The sequence below is a fragment of the Apus apus genome, chromosome 1 (genome assembly GCF_020740795.1).
Source record: "Apus apus isolate bApuApu2 chromosome 1, bApuApu2.pri.cur, whole genome shotgun sequence".
Classification (NCBI taxonomy): Eukaryota; Metazoa; Chordata; class Aves; order Apodiformes; family Apodidae; genus Apus; species Apus apus.
The window spans coordinates 41,135,290-41,154,461 of record NC_067282.1 but is presented as its reverse complement, the minus strand read 5'-3'; the positions used below and the strand labels follow the sequence as shown (position 1 = coordinate 41,154,461).

Genomic DNA, 19,172 nt, shown 5'->3' with positions numbered 1-19,172 from the left:
TTTTCACTTGAGCAGTATTTAGTGAGAGTTACATGATACTAAAGTTCTCTGGAACATAACATGGTGCTCCATTTAATTCTAAATTTAATTTCTTTATTGGAACAGTGAGTAGGGGTATCACAGAGGTATCTAAATAATGAAAATTGGGATGGAACGCATGCTAAATAACACCTGACAATTATGAATTACTATGGCAACAAAACTTTGTTTTCACCATTTTTCCTAGTATTTTGCCTTCTTTCATTTTTTATGAGCTATTTGATTTCATTTGTAAGAGTATAAAAATTTGACCTTCTTAGCATTGGTAACCTGTTTCTAAACTTTGAAAGGCTGACTTTAGCTTGTAAAGCTGATTTACAAACTAGTTCTAGCTATTAAAGTTACCTAAGTTAACAAAACCAGGTACTTTCAAAGTACAACTATTTAAAACAGATTTTCTTTTGTGGAAAGGAGGTCCTGGTGTGTTCATAGATCTCACCCCATTATAGGAACTTTGCTCTACTCAGAAGTCTCTGAAAGGGAGACTGTCATCATGTGACTATGTATATTATTTTAACCATAGGCAGCCCCATACCAGAAAATTTGCCGTTTCCCAGAATTCCTTAACTTATTCACAAGTTTATGCTTGTAGCTCATCCAGTTGGAAAGACAGATTAATTGTAATGTAGGTGAAGATTTTGAAAATACCTAGAAATGCTGGTTCTCTGTTTAAAAAACTTTTTTAACTGGATTTTTTTCCTCCCAGAATCTTACTTATGTAAGCATTTGTTTGTATTAATAAGCCACACTATTTATCTCTATAATTTCTGAAAATTCAACTATCCTGTATTCATGCTAATAAAATCTTCATCAAAGCTGCCAACTTTTGCACAGCATCCTGGCATAACATCTTGTGCAAGTTATTTAACAAACCAGGTTTTGTGCTCCCATCTGGTTTGCACATAACCATAAATTAAAAAGTTGTGGATTTACAATGAAGTGTTTTTAAATGCCCAAATTAACCCAAGTTCTGTTTAGAAAAGTGTGGTCACTCAAGGGTGAAATACACTTTTTTTTTTTTTTAAGTGATTTTTTTTTTTTTTCATAATTAAGTTAGAGTTTTGGGATATTTACGTAGCATCTGATGGAGACATTATGTAAGTGCTGCTGTGATTTCTTCAGTCAAGGCCCGTGGCATATTGCCCACAGTGCATTTGTACTACAGGTAAATACTTAAACAGAAGTTTTACCATCCAAAACTCCCTTCTAAATGTAAGAGCTTGCTGCACATAATTAATTAAAGAATATTGTAATGGCTAAGGAACTTACTGTTGCAGGACTTCCCTGCTCTTTCCTTCAGCCCATTTGTTGTACAATAGAGATCTAGATTTCCATCCCTGTTTTTGTCTGTCAGACAGTATGGTCATGTGGACAGAGATAGCATGGCCAAGTAATTATGTTCCAATTTTTTAATACTGAAAAGGGTTGAAATATAAACCCCAGCATCATAAAAGCATGAGGTCATTGTTAGGGGGATATTCTTCCCATAAGCATGGACATAATGTCACTGGCAATTTACCTGTTTCTCACTAGGTATAGTCAGAGACTGTAATTTTAGTGTCCGTTGAGTTATATGCACTGAGTAGTTGAGCAGGAAACTCTCTAATCAGCATACTTTTTGAACCTTGCACTGGCAATGTAAAGTTTATGAATAATAACTTGCACTACAATAAAAATAAATACCTTAGAGAATAAATGTAAGTGAGAAGGTCAAACCTCTTTTTTCTTTATTTTCACAGAAACGGATAAATAGTGCAGTTGCTCTCTTTCACAAAACTGTTTGTTATTAGAATAGTAACTTTTTTTTTACTGCTTCATTTTTAGATGTTTTTGTTTTGTTTTTATGATATTTTGGCTCATTTTTTTAAACCTAATTTTCCTTGAATGTTTTTCTTCAGTAACAATGTCTCCACAAGTTGATTTGAAAAGTTTGTGAATTGCTCATCTTGGGGTTTGTTGTCATAACCTGAAATGACAGCATAGATTTGACATTAGAGTACAAGGTGTTTACAACTTTAAACTCTGCTTGGAAGTTAGAAGACCAGTGAGAATTTTCTACTTTGAAAAGTAAATCAATAGTTACCTTATCCAATTAAATAACAAAGAACAATCATCTTCAGATTATAAACTACGTGGTTCATTGGATAGAAAAATTTCTGTTGTGAACAGTGCCACAGCAGATGACTTGCTGACCTTTCCTTCCAATTCACTGAGTTCACAGTTAGTGCTGTTATCTTTAAACTCACAAGCTTCAAATGCCTTTCTATTACTGGGCAATATTTCATTTCCTCATGATAAGAAGTTGGAATAAAGCTGACATTATGTACTAACCAAACATTTTTTCCTGCTGTGTTCAGGAGATGAGACAAAGACAAAATTAAAGGGAAGCCTTACAAAGCAACACCTTAGATTTGACAGTGAACTCTGAGCTCTAAAATCTTCAGAATTATATTTCAGAAGCGTCTTGTGCCCTTTTGAACATGAGACAAACATTAGATGTCTTTTTGTAATGGAATGTTTAGATATATGAGTTGGATGAATAAGAAAAGAGCAACAACAAGCAGGGACAGCAGATTGTGACAGCAATGAATTGCAACGATTGTGGCAGCTGTGACCTGGGGATGCTTTAGATATGAGGTGGCTTTCATCACCTGCCCATGGTTTCAAAGGCTCAGCTCGTTAACAGTTTCACTACATCCATTTTTTTCACTCAGCAGAAGGATATATGAAAATATAAAGGACATACCTCATATTAACAGCAACCTAAAATAATTCTGCATTGTAAAAGCTACAACAGAGCAGCATGCCAGAATAAAAAAATGCATTTTATCCATATGATGTTACTAATACTTCAGAAAGAATTAAGGCAGAAGAGTCCAATACCTTCAGTTGAAAATGACCAGTGGCACAGTTGTTTTCTACTGCATAAAATGTTGAAGTTCACTTCATGGAGGGGGTGGACAGCAAAGGGGCTATAGAAGCTTCAGTTTGTCTTCTGGAGCTGATGTGTGAGCAGCCTTGAGTTTAGTGCAGAATTTTAATGCCAAAAGATACTGGCCATCATACAATATTTCAGTGTAGAAGAATTTACTGATAACCTATTTTTCAGTTACAGATATGATGGCTTTTTAAATGCAATTTGATAAAGTATGACTCAAATTTGGCTGGCACACTGTCCTGTAGAGACAGGGCCGTAGGAAGCACCTTAGAAGTACCATTAGACAACCTGGATAAAAAATGCTTTCTCTCGGCTGCTATTATCAACAAAGCAGAATTTTCCTGTCCTGGAAACTTAAGAAAACTGCCAGAATTGTCAATGTATCAGATGTTGCTGTAAAAATGTTTAGATGTGGCTGTCGTCATGCACTGAGTAAAATTACATCACTGAATTTCCAAAGACATTAGGCTAATATTAGGAAATACAGGAATGCGTTAATTTGGAGTCTCTTAGGCTAAAGCTGAAGGAAAAATGGAAACGCAAAATATCCTGTTTTCAGGGAATACAGAAGATACAAAAGGAATTAATTTATTTCATTCACCTAAAACAATGTCAGAGAAGTATGCAATTTTACAAGAAAGCCATTGCTGAAATACTTCTCACACAAGATCAAAATAGGTCAGTAAAGAACTAAAGAGTGAGAAGTCTGTGTTTTGGTCATTGTGAAAGAGATTATAATTTTACTACGAAGAAGCTTGGAAGCCTGGTACCTTTCCAGAATGGTCAGAATATTATAAACTATTCCTGATTAAAAGCTTTTAATTTTTTTTTTTTCTGGTGTGTGTCATATATCATTTCCCCAGTATGAAGTTACCTAAACTATTGAAAAGTGTGACACTGAAAATAAGTTACTTTATCCTCTGTACTTCAGTGACTTAAATTAAGCACAAATGTCCTTAAAGGATTTTGTTCAATACTGAAGAACATCAAGAGAGCTGAATAGTTTTAAAAGCGATATACCTCTACAGCTATACTTAGTTGCATGTCTAGAACTCAGTTCATGACTAAAATTAAAGGATGACTAAGCCCAAGAGATGATTCTTACAGAGACGCAAACTAGAACAAAGGAAGAAGCTGAGTGTAAATATCTCTAGGAGAGAAATATGGAGGAGATAAAGGCTGTGCATGCAAAACTGGTTGGTTATTGGAAGTGGGCATACTGAAAATTTATCAGAAAGATTGTAGACTTTCGTCACTAAGTAGCAGGGATGGCAAAGAATGAAGAATGTTTGTGGAAAGACCAAGGTGATGAGAACCTAGAAGATATTACTTCCTTGTTATGTCTTCTTAGGAGCAGAAATATTGATCCTACATATATTGCCTGAAATTTCCTCTCTTTGATAGTGATATAGGAACCAACAGGTGAACTCCATCAACTTTGCATTTTGATATATTTTTGAGGAAGACTTTTGGTAAAGAGGTACTTCTCAAACAATGAAAACATGCTGCTGGAGCAGAAAGAAAAGAAGAAAAAAATATATTAATATCTAATAGCTAACTTTGTGACATGGTAAGAAGAAAAAGACATATGATATAGGGAAGAAGTATTAATGGTCTTCTGGATACCATTACTGTTACATTAAGATAAATCTTAATAGGAAGTTACTTTAAAGGAACTTTTGGAATTAGATTTTCACGTATGGTCTTTGAATATATACGAAGAGCTGTTTGAGAAAGTTGATAAGTACATCAAGACACTTCTGTTTTACTTGAAGATACTGAGACAGTGTTATGTTGTGGATGATACGTGGCATTGTGGTATCTGAAACAAAATTAAGAGTAATTTTGAATTCTAGAGACAGCTTCAATCTCGTAAGTTAAAACCTCTGACAGTTAAAATATTTTACTCATCCTTTACAAGATTAAAAAAACCCAAAATTAAACCAAAACCAAAACTAAAACCACACAAAAAACCATAGTGTCACAAGAACAATTCTGTTATTTATGAAATGGACTTGGTATTGAGGGTGTGAAACTTGTAATATCAGTGAAGTGAGAGCATGAGAGAGAGCACTGCAGCTCCCTGAAGCAGAAGTTTCATTTATGGTAGGACTTAAATGTTATATTCTTAACTGCTTAGGATTATTTATTAGTATCAGATTATAAAGAGCAGCAAGATAAGGAATGCTCCAGATTTGGTCCATGAGTATGTTCTCCATGCAGAGAAGCCTCCAGTTCCAATACCTAATTGAGACCCTTACCAATTTTGAAAAGTTGGTTGACCATATGTTAAATTTCTACATATGCCCCAAATTGTTCACGCTACTTTTTACTTCTGATTACCTGTAGAAACAAATAGAGAAGTAAAAAATGGAGAAAAAAGTTGGAGAAAAAGAGACAATTTTGGCAGCCTGCTGTCATGCCAAAAGGCAGCAGATCTTTCATAGGTCTTATCTCTCAACTTGATGTGGCTATCTCAAAACCCTTCAGTGGCTCAAATGGCTCAAATACCAGCAGCTGAACTGTGCTGTAAGTATCTGACTTTGGAGGAGGCTCCATTGACTTTATTGTTTACATCACAATTGACTAAGTGGGAGACAATTTACCTTCAATGTGGGCCCCTTCATGTAGCTTCCTAGACAAGTGTCTCTAAAGTTTCATCTCCAGCTCATGTGTCAAAACTGCATTTCGATACTTACAGTCAGATGTGTTGATTTCAAGCAGAACCCTGCACAGTTTCGTCCTCACACTTACTTTTAGCAAACCAAAGCAACTCAGATTTAATTTATTTACTTGTTTATTTATGTATTTGTTGGGAGACAATGAGCCTATTTACAGTACAAGCCAACACCAGATTCTCTAGAGATATGTTCCACAAGTGGAATTGTGTCCTGGGAGTAGACAAGTTTTAGGAAGAATACAGGACAGTGAACAGCACCCTAGGTGATTTTTATGATAGGTGATTTCTAGGATTGGTGATTTTTAGAGAGGCTTTGCAGAGGGATCTGGACAAGCTTGATCGATGGACTGAGGCTGATTGTATGAGTTTCAATAAGGTCAGGTCCTGCACTTGGGCCACAGAGTATTTAATTCATTATTAGTAACATTCCAATTTAGTATTGTAGCTAGTTGTAATAAAGACAAAAAATCGCTATAGACGAAATTATTGACTGTGGAATTGCAAAGCAAGGATGTAAAAAATGAGTGAAGGTGTTATTAATTTGTTTTCCATTTCTGTTTAACCCTGTGTTTTGTTAGGGTTAAGCAGTGTTTTGCAAATGAATTGATAAAGCCAGTATATATAGTTTTCTCAAAGAGTTTGTCCGTGGTGTCATATTATATGTGAATAAAACTCATTATGTTTTGTTTGTGCAGTAATTATATTTTGTTGTCCTGTGCAGTCCTTTTGCTCTCTCCATCTCATAATACGTGCTGTAAAAGCACACATAAATAAATAGGATAAACAAATTAAGCTGTTTAAATAAATTAATTTACTCTGCAGCTCTATATTCAAATCTTATATGCTCACTGGATTTCATTTTAATGAAACCCTTCTAAGAACAATACATTGTTTGCCGAACAGTGAAATTATATTTTAAATGAATTATTAAATATATGGTGTTCCAATTTATACCAAATCTGTACACTGTGCATGCTTAAATCCCCCTAAATCTAAAGAAATAAATCTAAATTCTGAAAACCATCTGCATTATAATCCTCCTCTTGAATACTGAGTTCATGGACATAGAAACATAATCAAAGTCATAATAAGCCTAGAGCTATGATGCAGTTAAACTGTCCTCATCAATGTTTTTGACTTAAAAAACGGAGAATATTAAAGTGGAATCCACTTAAATGTCTTGAAGCATTGCTCTGAAAGATCTTCTCCGACTCTCTTGATGGGCCAATTGAATCCCTTTGCAATCAGAGTCTCAAGTTCAGCAAATATTTTATATGAAGCTTATCTGGAACAAATATATTGATTACTATAGATGGTCACATTGCTAAATTTCATAGGAATGAATTCAGAGAAATAAATATTCATCTAGCTACTGTGAATGAAAAATAACAACTGCTACATAAGCAGTTTGCTCTGTGAGAAATGTGATGCTCTTTTCAGGAAATCTTTCAGGCATTTGCAGCAGCAAGTTGGACCTAGATGATCTTTAATATCCCTTCCAGCCCTAACCATTCTATGATTCTATCATATGTGTTACTAAACACATACTAATTGTATGATTTAATTACTGAAATCTTGTAGTGATTTGAATGTACACACTTGTTTGTTGTTTTTTGGTTTGCAGGTGTTTGTTTTTTTCCTTAGGAGTCAGGATTTCAGTTATCAAAAGGGAACTGCTTGAAAAAGTCAAGCGCAGGGCCACAAAGATGATTAAGGGAGTGGAACATCTCCCTTATGAGGAAAGGCTGAGGGAGCTGGGTTTCTTTAGCTTGAAGAAGAGACTGCAGGATAACCACAATAATGTTTATAAATATGTAAAGGGCGAGTGTTAGGAGGAGAGAGTCATGCTCTTCTCAGTGATGTCCAGTGATAGGACAAGGGGCAACAGGTGCAAGCTGGAGCATAGGTGGTTCCACGTAAATATAAGGAAAAACTTTTTCACTGTGAGAGTGACAGAGCACTGGAACAGGCTGCCCAGAGAGGTTGTGGAGTCTCCCTCGCTGGAGACATTCAAAACCCATCTGGGCATGCTCCTGTGGGACCTACTCTAGGTGATCCTGCTCTGTCAGGAGGGATGGACTAGATGATCTTTCGAGGTCCCTTCCAACCCTACTGTTCTGTGATTCTGTGAAAAAATAAGCAGCAAAACCCCCCATAGTTTAAAATTTGCAGTGCCCCCCATAGATTTCCCTTGTAGAAACTATTTCTATTTATCACTATTTGACCAAAGCAACCTAACTCACATCTATTTTAGCAATGGCATAGAGTCTTGGGAACTATTAGCAATAAAGAGGAAACTGCAGGGAAAGACAAAAATTTTTAGAAAGGACTGTTTTTCACTCAGCTTCCTTTTTTTTCTTTTATTATTTCCGTCAAAGTTCTGTGTAAGTATGAGATATGTCTACCTGCTACATACTGACTGTTTTCGTATAATAGAAGTGCAGTTGAAATCATCACAGTCCTCATGCCCTCAATTTCAAAATCAAGGAACATCTTCAGGTGCGTTGTATTTCCTCCTGGCTACCATGCCGACGTTTCCCCTGGATATGAGAATCTGGGTAGGTGTTTCTTCCTATTTTGAAGTAGTGATATGGCCAAAGATAAAAACACTCTTAGAAAAAATTCCTCATCCTGGAAGGCTAAGGTCTACAAGCGAGTATTTCTAATTCAACAGCATGCCAATAAAAATGAGGGAGAAAAAAGCCCCAAAGCAAAACAAAATCCTTATTTTTATAAGGAGTCCAGAAGGCACTTTAGAAGCTTGACATGATGAGCAGTGTTCACGTTGCATCCTAAAATCTAAGTCTAGTGTCCTAAAATTGCAAAGTTTCCTTTGAGAATACTCTGCGAATCCTGAACACCTCAATAGAAGAAAGAATAGGCCCTGATTTAGGAGGGAGATACATTCTTTTAAAGTAATTTTTGGAAACGGGGGTTTAGTTTAACATTGCCTTTTTTTGCAATTATTTTTTGTGGCATCTAGGAACGTGTTCCAGACAGCCCTTCTCCTGCTCCGTCTCTTGAAGAGGGCCGAAGACCTGGCAGCCATCCATCCTCTCATCGAAGCAGCAGTGTGTCCAGCTCTCCTGCACGGACCGAGAGCTCTTCAGACAGAATCCGTAGGTCACATTCTTCTCCTTGTCGCCACTTTAAATTTGATTAGGTGCAGCTGTTTTTTCTAATCAAAATGCCCTCGTCTTAAATAGATCTCATATGTATCATGTTTGGAAGTTCAGCTGCAATAACTATCTCCCAACATTATGTTCCCCAGTTTACAGTATCATAATGTCTGATGCTACATTAACGGGTACTGATATAAACTGCCATCATGTCATATTAAACATAAAAATATGAGCTATGAAATACAGAATTTCAGCCGGGAAGCAATTTGCTAGATTAGTTTTAGAACTGAACATATAGTGTAAACATTTTTAAAAGAAATTGAGTTTTATTTAATATGGTTAATCTGGTTTGATTTCTAAATTGAATCTGACTTCAAAAGCAACATTTTACATGGTAGAAATGCTTGGCAAAGAGAAGAATTATGTTAAATCAATTAAAATGTACGCACACGTGGTAAATTTTCTAAATTTAGAAATTTGTAATGGTGAGAAGTATGATACCGAGAGTATTATCACCTCCTAGCTCACAAGGGGCAGGGTGAAATTAAACCATTGTTTCTCAGAGTCATACTGTTTTTATCAAGGCGTGTACAGGATGCAAGTTACATGGCAAAGATCTTGAATACTATGATATTCCAGTGCAACAGCCTGGAAATTGAGATTTTAAACACATATTATTTTATGGATTTTTACTTTAATTCATGTTACACTTGTCCATTCCTTTTATTATTGCACATTGTAAGTTTTTTTGGTTTTAAGACATTTTCCACATTGGAATTTGTCAATAGGTAAAACTTGAGGGTTTAGCATGCAATAGGAGGCCATGTAGTAGCTATGTGAACTATGTAGTTGAGTTAATTAGATGCAGCACATGTCTTTTAGACTGCTTCCTTTCAGGCTCTCTGCAGACTCAGGAAGCTGACTCTTCATTGACCATCAAATGAAAGGTCTTTCATTACTATGTGATGAAAAATGACTTACCAAAGAAAATAAGTGAGGCCTGACCATGACAAGCTGAATATTCTGTTTTCTTATCACTCGGACGATTCAGAGTGCAGATTAAACTGGCATCCCATATACTGTGACCCATCTATTTCACCAGGTTTTTATGAGTTCATAAGTAAAGCTCAGGAAAAAAACCTTAACAACCCTGGATTTTTAGTTTATTTTTAAAAATTGATCTAATTACAACGCTTTTCCATTTTTCTCAAGTAATTCAAATGGAGAGAAACTTACTGTTTTTATTCAGGAATGATACCTTTTTTAAAATAAATGGCACAATTCATCTTACTCTGCTTACTTCCCAGCAGAAAGAAGTGGGACCTTTGCACATTGTTTCTTCCAATGTGAACATAACAGAGTTCCTTATATACCAGATCTCTTCAGTAACTTGTTTATTTGTAAAATAATTCTTTTGTCTCTGTCCTGATTTATTAACATCACACCTGATTCTTAAGTACATCTGCTTTTATGGTGCCTGCAAGAGTAAGATGACTCCTACAGAAATATGGGTTACATATCAAAAAGTGCTTTACTGAGACTGGCCTAAGCTTCTTGCAAATACATTTTTTTAGGATAAAATCTTATATAGGTTCTGAAGTATGTTTGAAACTCCTGAAGGTCTGATTGAGAACTGTTGGAAAGAGCTTTTCAGTCTATCTGATGAGAAAATAAGCAATTCTTCTGTTGCACAGTATATTTTGAAAAACAGTGTTTATCACCTGGAAAGCCACAGTGCTTAATTTGAAGGAAGTTAGGGACTGCATATTGGGAATGCTAATATAGAAGAGGTGTTGTACAGCTAACTAAAAAGAAATAAATCAGTAAGTATCTTTTGCTTGTTTGCTTCATTTTACATTTCAGTTCTTCTTAAATAAACAAGAAAAGGTTTGCAAATATCCAACTTCGTACAAAGATACTGAACTCTCATTTTTAAAATTAATAATTTTAAACCAGAAGAAGCTGTCCCACTCTGTGGATACTGATGGCACAAGCAACTTTGTGATTGTTAGAGTTCTCGTATAATTAAGAGGAAAACCATATAAAATAAGTACAAAAGTGTATTGTTAATATGACAGCTCATTTTCTTTCTGCCTGTGCTTGTGTCTAGCAGCTGTCCATCAGAATGGGCTATCTATGAACCAAATGCTGATGGGTTTGTCACCTAATGTCCTGCCTGGACCTAAGGAGGGTGATCTGGCTGGTCATGACGTGGGACATGAGACAAAAAGAATACACATTGAGAAAGGTAATATTAATATTATGATTCTACAGTTTCAGCATAAAACAAGTGCTGCCTCAACAGCTAAATGATATCATAACTGTGATTTTTATTTTTTTAGTGGAGATTTTTTATTTCTTATTGTTGCACACATTAAATTGTAACAGGATGGTACCTTTCATGGTTCTTCTACTTTGTGGTCCTTGAGATTGATGAACAATACTTGTATGAGGGAGGAATTTCATAAATATTACAAAGAAGGAAGAGTGAAAAACAGTTTTATATTACTGTTGTGTGTCTGACCCTTCCACTACACTGTTTAGGTATTAAGTTTCTCTCTCCATCCAGTTGACTTTAATGACCTACTTCCCAAAGGGACTGAGCACCGTGAAAATTAGTCCATGTGTGCAAAAAGGAAAAAAGCTAATACTAAGCCATTAAATTAGGGAATTGCATAAAATGAGGCTGGTACACATTATATAATGGGATTTAAATTTAATTGAGTATATGACCAAAGTGTTTGATCTAGGTGAATAGTCCACATGCACTTATGCTGATTATGACACCATTTCATCTCTGTTGGTATTGAAAGCGAAGTTCCTGTTCTGGGTTCTTACAGGGGATTTGGAGGGGTAGTGGTAGAATTTTGAAAGGTGTATTTCATGTTGTATTCACTTAAAATGTGTGACTTTTTAGTATTATAGGCTAGAAATCTTTTGGTTAAAAAGAGGTTAGAAATATGACAAATCTTTGAAAAAAATATTCTTGGAGCTTATAAAAAAAATCAGTTCTTTGAGCACAATGAGAGCAAAAGTAAATGGTATAATAGCCAGACATTGAAGCAGAGCCAGAGAAATGGCTGCAGTAATTAAGTTTTCAGAATAAGACATTTTGTTCCGTACTTTAATAGTTATGATACCTTCTCTGTCTTGTGTTTGAACACTGAAATAAGAAAAAGAATTAAAATCTGGATAATTCTATTCTGGACAGGTGGCATTTTTAATAGGATTACCAGAAAAATTAATGGAAACAACATTTCTTTTATATAAACCATTTAGTTTGGTTCATTGCACACACAACCTGTTTTAGCTTATACTGTGCCCTCACTCAGCCCCTGCAAATTGTATCCCTGCTGTGAAGTATGATGTGATCAAATAGGTTTGTTTTGAATTTCCATAAGTGATTTTATTTCGGCCTTTCAAGTTGCTCATTTAAGTGTAATCAGACTGGTAAATCCTGTGAAGAGAAGTAGATACTAAGAATTGCTACTATTTTTGCATCTCATTCAGGTTTTTTAAAGACTTTGTTTACAATGCTACCCCAAAAGTCTTTTCCAATCTGTTGCCATTTCACATTTCACAGGATTTTTTTTTCACATCAGAAGATTTGTTCTTAGTAAAACTGCTGAGAATTCTGTTTTTTCCTCAGTCCTTGTTTAGGTCAAACCTTCTGTTTTTTTCTTCTTTTCCCCCTCTCTGTTCCAGCCTACTGAATTAATGGTAAATATTCATGGGCTATCTAGATTGATAGGGTATACTAAATTAAAAATCGGTTTCTGTCATGACTGCATTTATCATGTCTCTCATACCAATCTTGTAACTTTAATACTAATCTAATCTGTATTAAAACAAGTGATTTAACTTATAGATATTTGTGGAGATAGTAATTATCTACTTCTTTCACTGTGAGCTTGCAATCAGATTTCCAAACTGTTGCTTACCACTGCAGATCAGTCAGAATGCAATCACATTTGAAAATGCAAAAAAGGTGTAAGTAGTGGTGGTTTTCTTACTGTTGAAACCCCATAAGCTTCATCATCTGATTCAAACGAAAAAGAAAGAGAGGAAAATGGAAGTTCTGAATAAGTATTAGGAAGCATTTAAACATTAGTGTTTGATTAGTTTTTTTCTTTTAAGTCACTTTTGTTGGCAGAAAGCATATTAAAATGGCTTTTAACTGAATCTGGGAGAACCTGAAAAACCTTGTAAAGAAGGGCCTGTCTTTTGTCTTCTTATCCCCTCTTATCCCCTCTTCCTTTCAAAAAAAAAAAAGAAAAGACCAAAAGCCTCTGAAGTGATCTGAGCTCAGGGATAATTCAAAGGAGGAAAGTTGTAACAGGGACAACTGATCAACATACTAGATTTTCAGAAGACTTGGCATATGTTAGAGAGGTAAATAATTTGTCTAATCTGATCTATGACTTGGATACAGGAGATTAAATACTGTTTATCGGTTATAAACATAAAACCAAAGGAGCTAATTCACCCAGTCCACACAACATAGCATAGTATATTTAGAAGCAGTACTTTGCCACTTTCAAACTGAGTACCGGTTTGAGGGTATTCAGTGTTTTGAAGACCATATGCCTTCCTATTCAGAATTCAGCCAGGATTGTGATTGGTGGCAAAAATGACTTTATTTTATGGGGTGTTTTAAACTAGCAGAAAGCCTCTTGTGCTGTGTTGTTTGTGTTTTGTGGTTTTTTTCATTTGCTCTTACACTGTGTTCAGAATCTCTTCTCAGGTTTTAGTGTGCACAGCCTTGAGTGACCTCAGCTGCCATTGGAGTCAGATTGTGATTATCCCACCAAGAATCAAATTGGGTTCTGATTGACTGCCTATGAAAACAGAAAAGTTTACATCAGGCTCTGGGTCAGTATTTGTTGCAGGAAAACAGGAAGAGTTTCTGTTCTCAAAGACTATGTATAAACTGTGGGTGTTGAGAATGTTTTCCAGCTGCTGCCTGGATGCGCATCTTGGCCATGTTCTGGCTTCATGCTGGGGCAAGACCCCATGCACATGTCTGAAGTTCCACCAACTCTCTGGGTTTCATGAGAAGAAAACTTAGATTTCCTAAGGGTTATGTTCTGATCCAGCCAGGTTCCTGGTCTGGACTAGTGGGGACTGCAGGAGACACTGTAAAGCATATCTGCCCCACGTAATTCCACATGTCTATTATATGTGTAACCAGATAAGTAAATTACCCTAGACTTCCAGGATTTTTCTTTATTAGAGGATAGCAGATTTTCCAAATTTACTGAAAGCAGGCTGTAGAACTGCAAATGATCCTGGAAATAAGGAGATAAGTTCAAGTGCATGATGTTGGCTCAAGTACTTGACAGCCATCATCAAAACCAAGTATCTAATTTTGTAAGCTGTAATTATGGACTATTCGATGATGCACATGTGGTTTTATTAGATCAGATTTCAGAAGAAGGACTTACATGAGATATAGGAGTTATGATATAAAAAAACCCCATTGAGTTATATTAAAATTAAGGCTCAGAGTCTTTTCAGGTAAAATAGATTTCTGTGGCTCAAAGAGTTTGCTCTAGGTGTTCCCTCAATTTTGGTGAGATATATTTTATCAGTTATCCTGCACAGCTGTTATCAAAGGTCCTACAGGTCTCCCAGCCTGAAGTTGTGATAAGTATATTTTTCGTGTCTTCTTTGGAGCTGAGTACTCATTCAGCTCTTCACTGGTTTTGTCTGTTAAATCTGGAAGTAGCATAGGAAGGAGGAACTAGAGGAGGACCTCAGGACTAGACTGCTGAAAACTTATCCCCTTCTTGCTTATTTATCTGAGGAGTTCAGAATAATCAATGGCTTGAAAGTTAAACATTCTGATTCCTCATAGGCAGAAGAGATAATTGAAGTTGTGACACATTTCCTGGGCAGTATCTCTAATCACTGTGCTTTGTGTAAAATAGGAAAGTGTATTTTATCATTGGCCATTTGCCCTTATGACCCAGACTCTGTTCATATAGGGTCTGCAAGGTGGAATTTATAGCTCAGTGCTCTTCCCAGAGTTTCTCTGTTTACTAGCTCCAGATAGCTGCATATCATTTATGTTGATTTTAGGCAGACTGTAGTTTTACTTGTCAATGTCGATAGATCCTAGTTTCAAGTAGCTGGTTTGGGTAATATTAAGTCATGATGGAGGCAGTGGCCAGTCATAACACTCCCTACCTGGTACCTGCCTAGCAATACCTAACCTATGCAGTATATAGAAATGTAAGACCCAGCTCACTTTAGCCCCAGATACTGTTCTAGGGGACAAACACCTAAAAGTTAGTTGCTTTAACACCAATTGTAAATGCCTGAGTGTTTTATTGGATCTGGCCCTAGGGCATCAGATTAAAATTTTCTGTCTGCATCAATTTATATTTTTTTAGATTGACACCAACAGCAAATGAAGCCTGAATGTCATGCTTACATTTTAAATTGAATATGTTATTTGAAGTGTTATGGGAAGGACACTCTCTTGTTGAAAATGTGCATGGTGTTTTCTATAACAAAATATAAAACATTCACCATGGTCACAAAAGAAACGAAACTGTTTCTTTCAGAAAACCTTTTTAACTTTAATGTTGCTGGAAATTTCTTCATTAATTTTCAGATAATCAACAATTACTGCTTCTTGACTACTATGATAGCAGCAATTAAGGTATAACTTTATCAAATCCACATTTTAAAAAGTCCCAGTCTTTCTTTCTCTTTTTATATCCCCCTGTAGCGATGTGAGCAGTCTTGGACCTCTGGGTAATCTCTTATAAGACAGAATATTAAAATTAAAAAATATCCTTAATGGAAAATGGAAAATAATTTAAAGATTCCAAAGTTATAATTAGAATTTTAGCTTCCTGTTAGCAGTCATACATCAAAAAGGGAACTAATAACAAATATGTCATCCTATGTAGATATTCATTCTGCAATATCAGCAGTAAATTCTTTTATAATATATATAGTGCAAGTATATATCCAGCATGTTTATTCACATTCATAAATACAGAAACATATATGAGTAAGTTTTAATTTTAAGTATGAAAGACTCAAAGGAAGTTTTAGCATCAACAAAGTTTCTCCTCAACCTGAGCTGTCCTCTAGCAAAGTCAGCAAACAAATTATCCCGAACTTTGCTTAAATTCTGGTTTTGGTCTGTGTTAGGACTTTAGTTCTCTAAGAAAGCCCTTTCTTAAAGAGAGTTGTAACCAGCTGACCTACAGATGAGTTTTCATTCACAATTTTGCTCTCCAACTGCTTGTGTAAACATTCTCTATGTGTACATTTTCATTTTTCTATACATACATGGCTACTGAGATACAGTATATTTAGTTTACTGAATATTGCATTTGAGTGTAACAGGAATAATATGAACAGACCTTGATGGGTATCTATATGCAAATACATTTACAGTTAACACGTTTCAAGTCTGAATTCTCATTTGACTTCTTAAATGTTACCTATTAAATCTTAATACATTAGTTTGTAATTCCTTAAGATACTGAGTTCAGGCTATGTATTTATATATCATCTAGCACATTGTAAAATTTATCTGGATTTGAGCTTTATATTCTCCTCAAACCCTGAACAGATAGTAGTCAAATTTGTAACCTATGACAGGTAGAATAAAGATCCACTAAGTGAAAGGTTTGAGAAAGCCAGTATCACCAAAATAACCTTTAGATATTCTCATTGTTGGTGTGACTTTTCACTCAGCCCAAGAGGCTCAAGAGTGCTTAAAGTACATTAAAAGCTATTACAGTTAATGGACTACAAAGGTGAAAAATGATATTGCAAGTTTTTCCTTAATGGGTTGTTATTTACTAAGAAGCCATAAAACATCTATTTTTGTTGCACAGAAAACACAGAAGCCTTTCATATTATTGAATAGGTATGAATGGTATGTTTATGCAGGAAGGAGTGCAAAGGTAGTGCAAACTTTTGAAGGCTGTTTTTTTTTAGGAAAAAATTGGATGAAAGTATTTCTAGAGACTCTCAGTAAGCCATTCCCAACAAGGCACTTCTGCTGACTTGTTTGCCACTTTATTCTTCTAGGGTACCAGGAGTTTTGAGACAATTTATGAGAGATCTACTGTACAGTTTTCACTTGATGGATATGTGCACATCAGTTCCAAAACATCTCAGGTGAACTGGACATTGCAACTCAATTGCACATATGCATACCAGATATTCTGTATTTTAAGTGACACAAATGCTTCTTGAATATATCTGGCTTTCTAGATATGCTCAAATGATCTACATGTGCACAAAAGATCTGATGCATTCTCAATCTAAAAAAACAACTCTGCATGTACAATTCCTCTGTTCCTTGTGTCCCAAACAGTTCTTTCTTTTTTGTTTGTTTGTTTTTTAATCTTTCTTGTCAATGGTCAGTATGAGTCCTTCATGCAATAGGCCTTAGAATAGTCTCTATAGTCTTTTATGGTATTTATTACATATAGAGGGGAGGGGAGCTAAAAAACCCTTCGAAATAGCTTGCATGCTTATTTTCATTTTTTTAAATGAATTGTTAAACGAAGGATGTGATTGTAATTGATGTTAGAAAGGATTTTAAAAATTATTATTATCATGCTAGCACATTGCAGGTTTTTAAATCATTAGTTTCCTTTCTGTTTGCTGCTAGGAAAGTTATGGTATAGGGAATTAAGTTAATGAAGTTATGCCTGCTCCCACTAAGGGAGGATATGTTCCGTAGAACCATGAGGATGACCAGACAAATATGGTTCTATTGCTCTAAGGTAGTTTTTAGGTTTCCATTTTGCTAGTTAAAAAAATGCATTGGCAGAAGAAAAAAACTCAAAACATTATATGTCTGGCTGCTCTTGAATTCTGAAGACACTGAGAAGCACAAAGTTTTGTGAATTTAAAGGGACCATAAAGTCATACATATTCTTCCTGAAAACACAAGTAAGTGAGTGCCCTGGCTTTAATGGCAGAAATCATTTGTCTCCTAGACTTTATTTGTTCCACTTCACTCTTACGGTTACTGTTACAGAAAAGTAGCTTATAGCAAAATTTTAAAAACAACTGCCACTTGAGACCATTTGAAGGAACTTTTTCAAAAGTCCTAATAACCTGCTGTGCAATCAGTTTCAAGTTTTCTCTAAGTTGCTCAAATGCAAAAAAAACCCAAAACCCCAAATAATCAATTTTTAAGAGCCTGTGAATTGCAACCTGGACATAGATTTTCATTGCAAATAATTTGTATGTAACTATTACAATTTTTTTCTCTTTTTTTTTTTTTTTTAAAAAATTAACTCTATGCAACTTCATTTTTTTATGCTATCATAATCTTGTTCAGCTTTTTGTTCTGTGTAATAATGTGGTTATTATGGATTCTGCTATCATTACATGTAATGTATGGTCACAATGAATTCTCAGAGGTACTTCTTTCTCTTGAGTGCAGCGGATTTTTGGGTTTTTGCTCTGTGATGGACCAGTAATGTCACCGTTCAACTAGAAGTAGTTGCGATTTGTTCCTACCTTTCAGCTTTCTTTCATTGAAAAAGCTTCTCCACTTTGATGATGCATTTAATGCCTGGATGATTTACAACAATTTTCTCTCTATGCTACTTGGGAAGTTACTTTGCAAATAAAATAAATAAATAAGTAAATAAAATAAACTGTCACAGATTTATGACTCTAAGACATGTCTGTCTTTGGCTTTGAAAAGTTTGGTTAGGTTCCCAATGGTCTGAGTTAGGAAAATTCTGCCTTCATGTCTGCTTCTCCTTCAATTTGTTCTGGTATAAACTTATTTAGTTTTGGTTTTAGAAATCAGTCATATTTGTAATGTTTCTTGTGAGCTAATGGTATACATTAGACTGATTCACACTGATTCTTTGAAACTTGGAGGAGATGATACTTCATTCTTGGTCACAAAACCTACAAACAGTCTAGGTGTAATTAAAAGCTGAACTCGAGCTTCTCCAAGCTGTGTTTTTCAGAAGTCTTTTAAAAGAATTAAAAGGCATAATATATAGCTGAAGGGAACTCCATAATGGTGAAGAGGATGTCTTGGGTTAAAACTGCACGGTGCCTAGAGAGAGAAAACTATGCTTAGCTGAGAGGCCTAAAAATTTCCAAATTAATCACTGGTAGGCATTTGTGCTTTTATTTTGCAATGTCCTGCAGTCTCATTACCTACTACAGGGATATAAAACATTTTTCATCTTTTGCCATGTCTTGCATATAGTAACAGTGATGACACAAGATCCCCAAGTACAGATATTTACTACACTTGTTCATCATTAGTATTTTGAGTATTTGCTGATCTTCATGCTTTAATGGAAAACACAACACTAGAAAAGTGATACCTAATCGTAATATCTGAATTTTGGCCTGCATTTTTCTATCCAAGAGTAAGTAG

At 35.3% G+C, this 19,172-nt stretch overlaps 1 protein-coding gene across 4 annotated transcripts in view; it reads left to right on the top strand.

Moving 5' to 3' along the window:
* The window catches only part of DACH1 (dachshund family transcription factor 1), a 357,701-nt gene that overhangs the window by 245,075 nt on the left and 93,454 nt on the right, over positions 1 to 19,172 (top strand). For 2 of the 4 annotated variants that reach the window (XM_051633619.1, XM_051633602.1), the window contains 2 exons: positions 8,641 to 8,776; positions 10,893 to 11,027. In XM_051633619.1, coding sequence (XP_051489579.1) covers positions 8,641 to 8,776; positions 10,893 to 11,027 — 271 coding nt within the window. Of the gene's footprint in view, positions 1 to 8,640; positions 8,777 to 10,889; positions 11,028 to 19,172 lie in introns of all 4 variants that reach the window. The other 2 variants (XM_051633610.1, XM_051633593.1) reach the window with 1 other exon arrangement.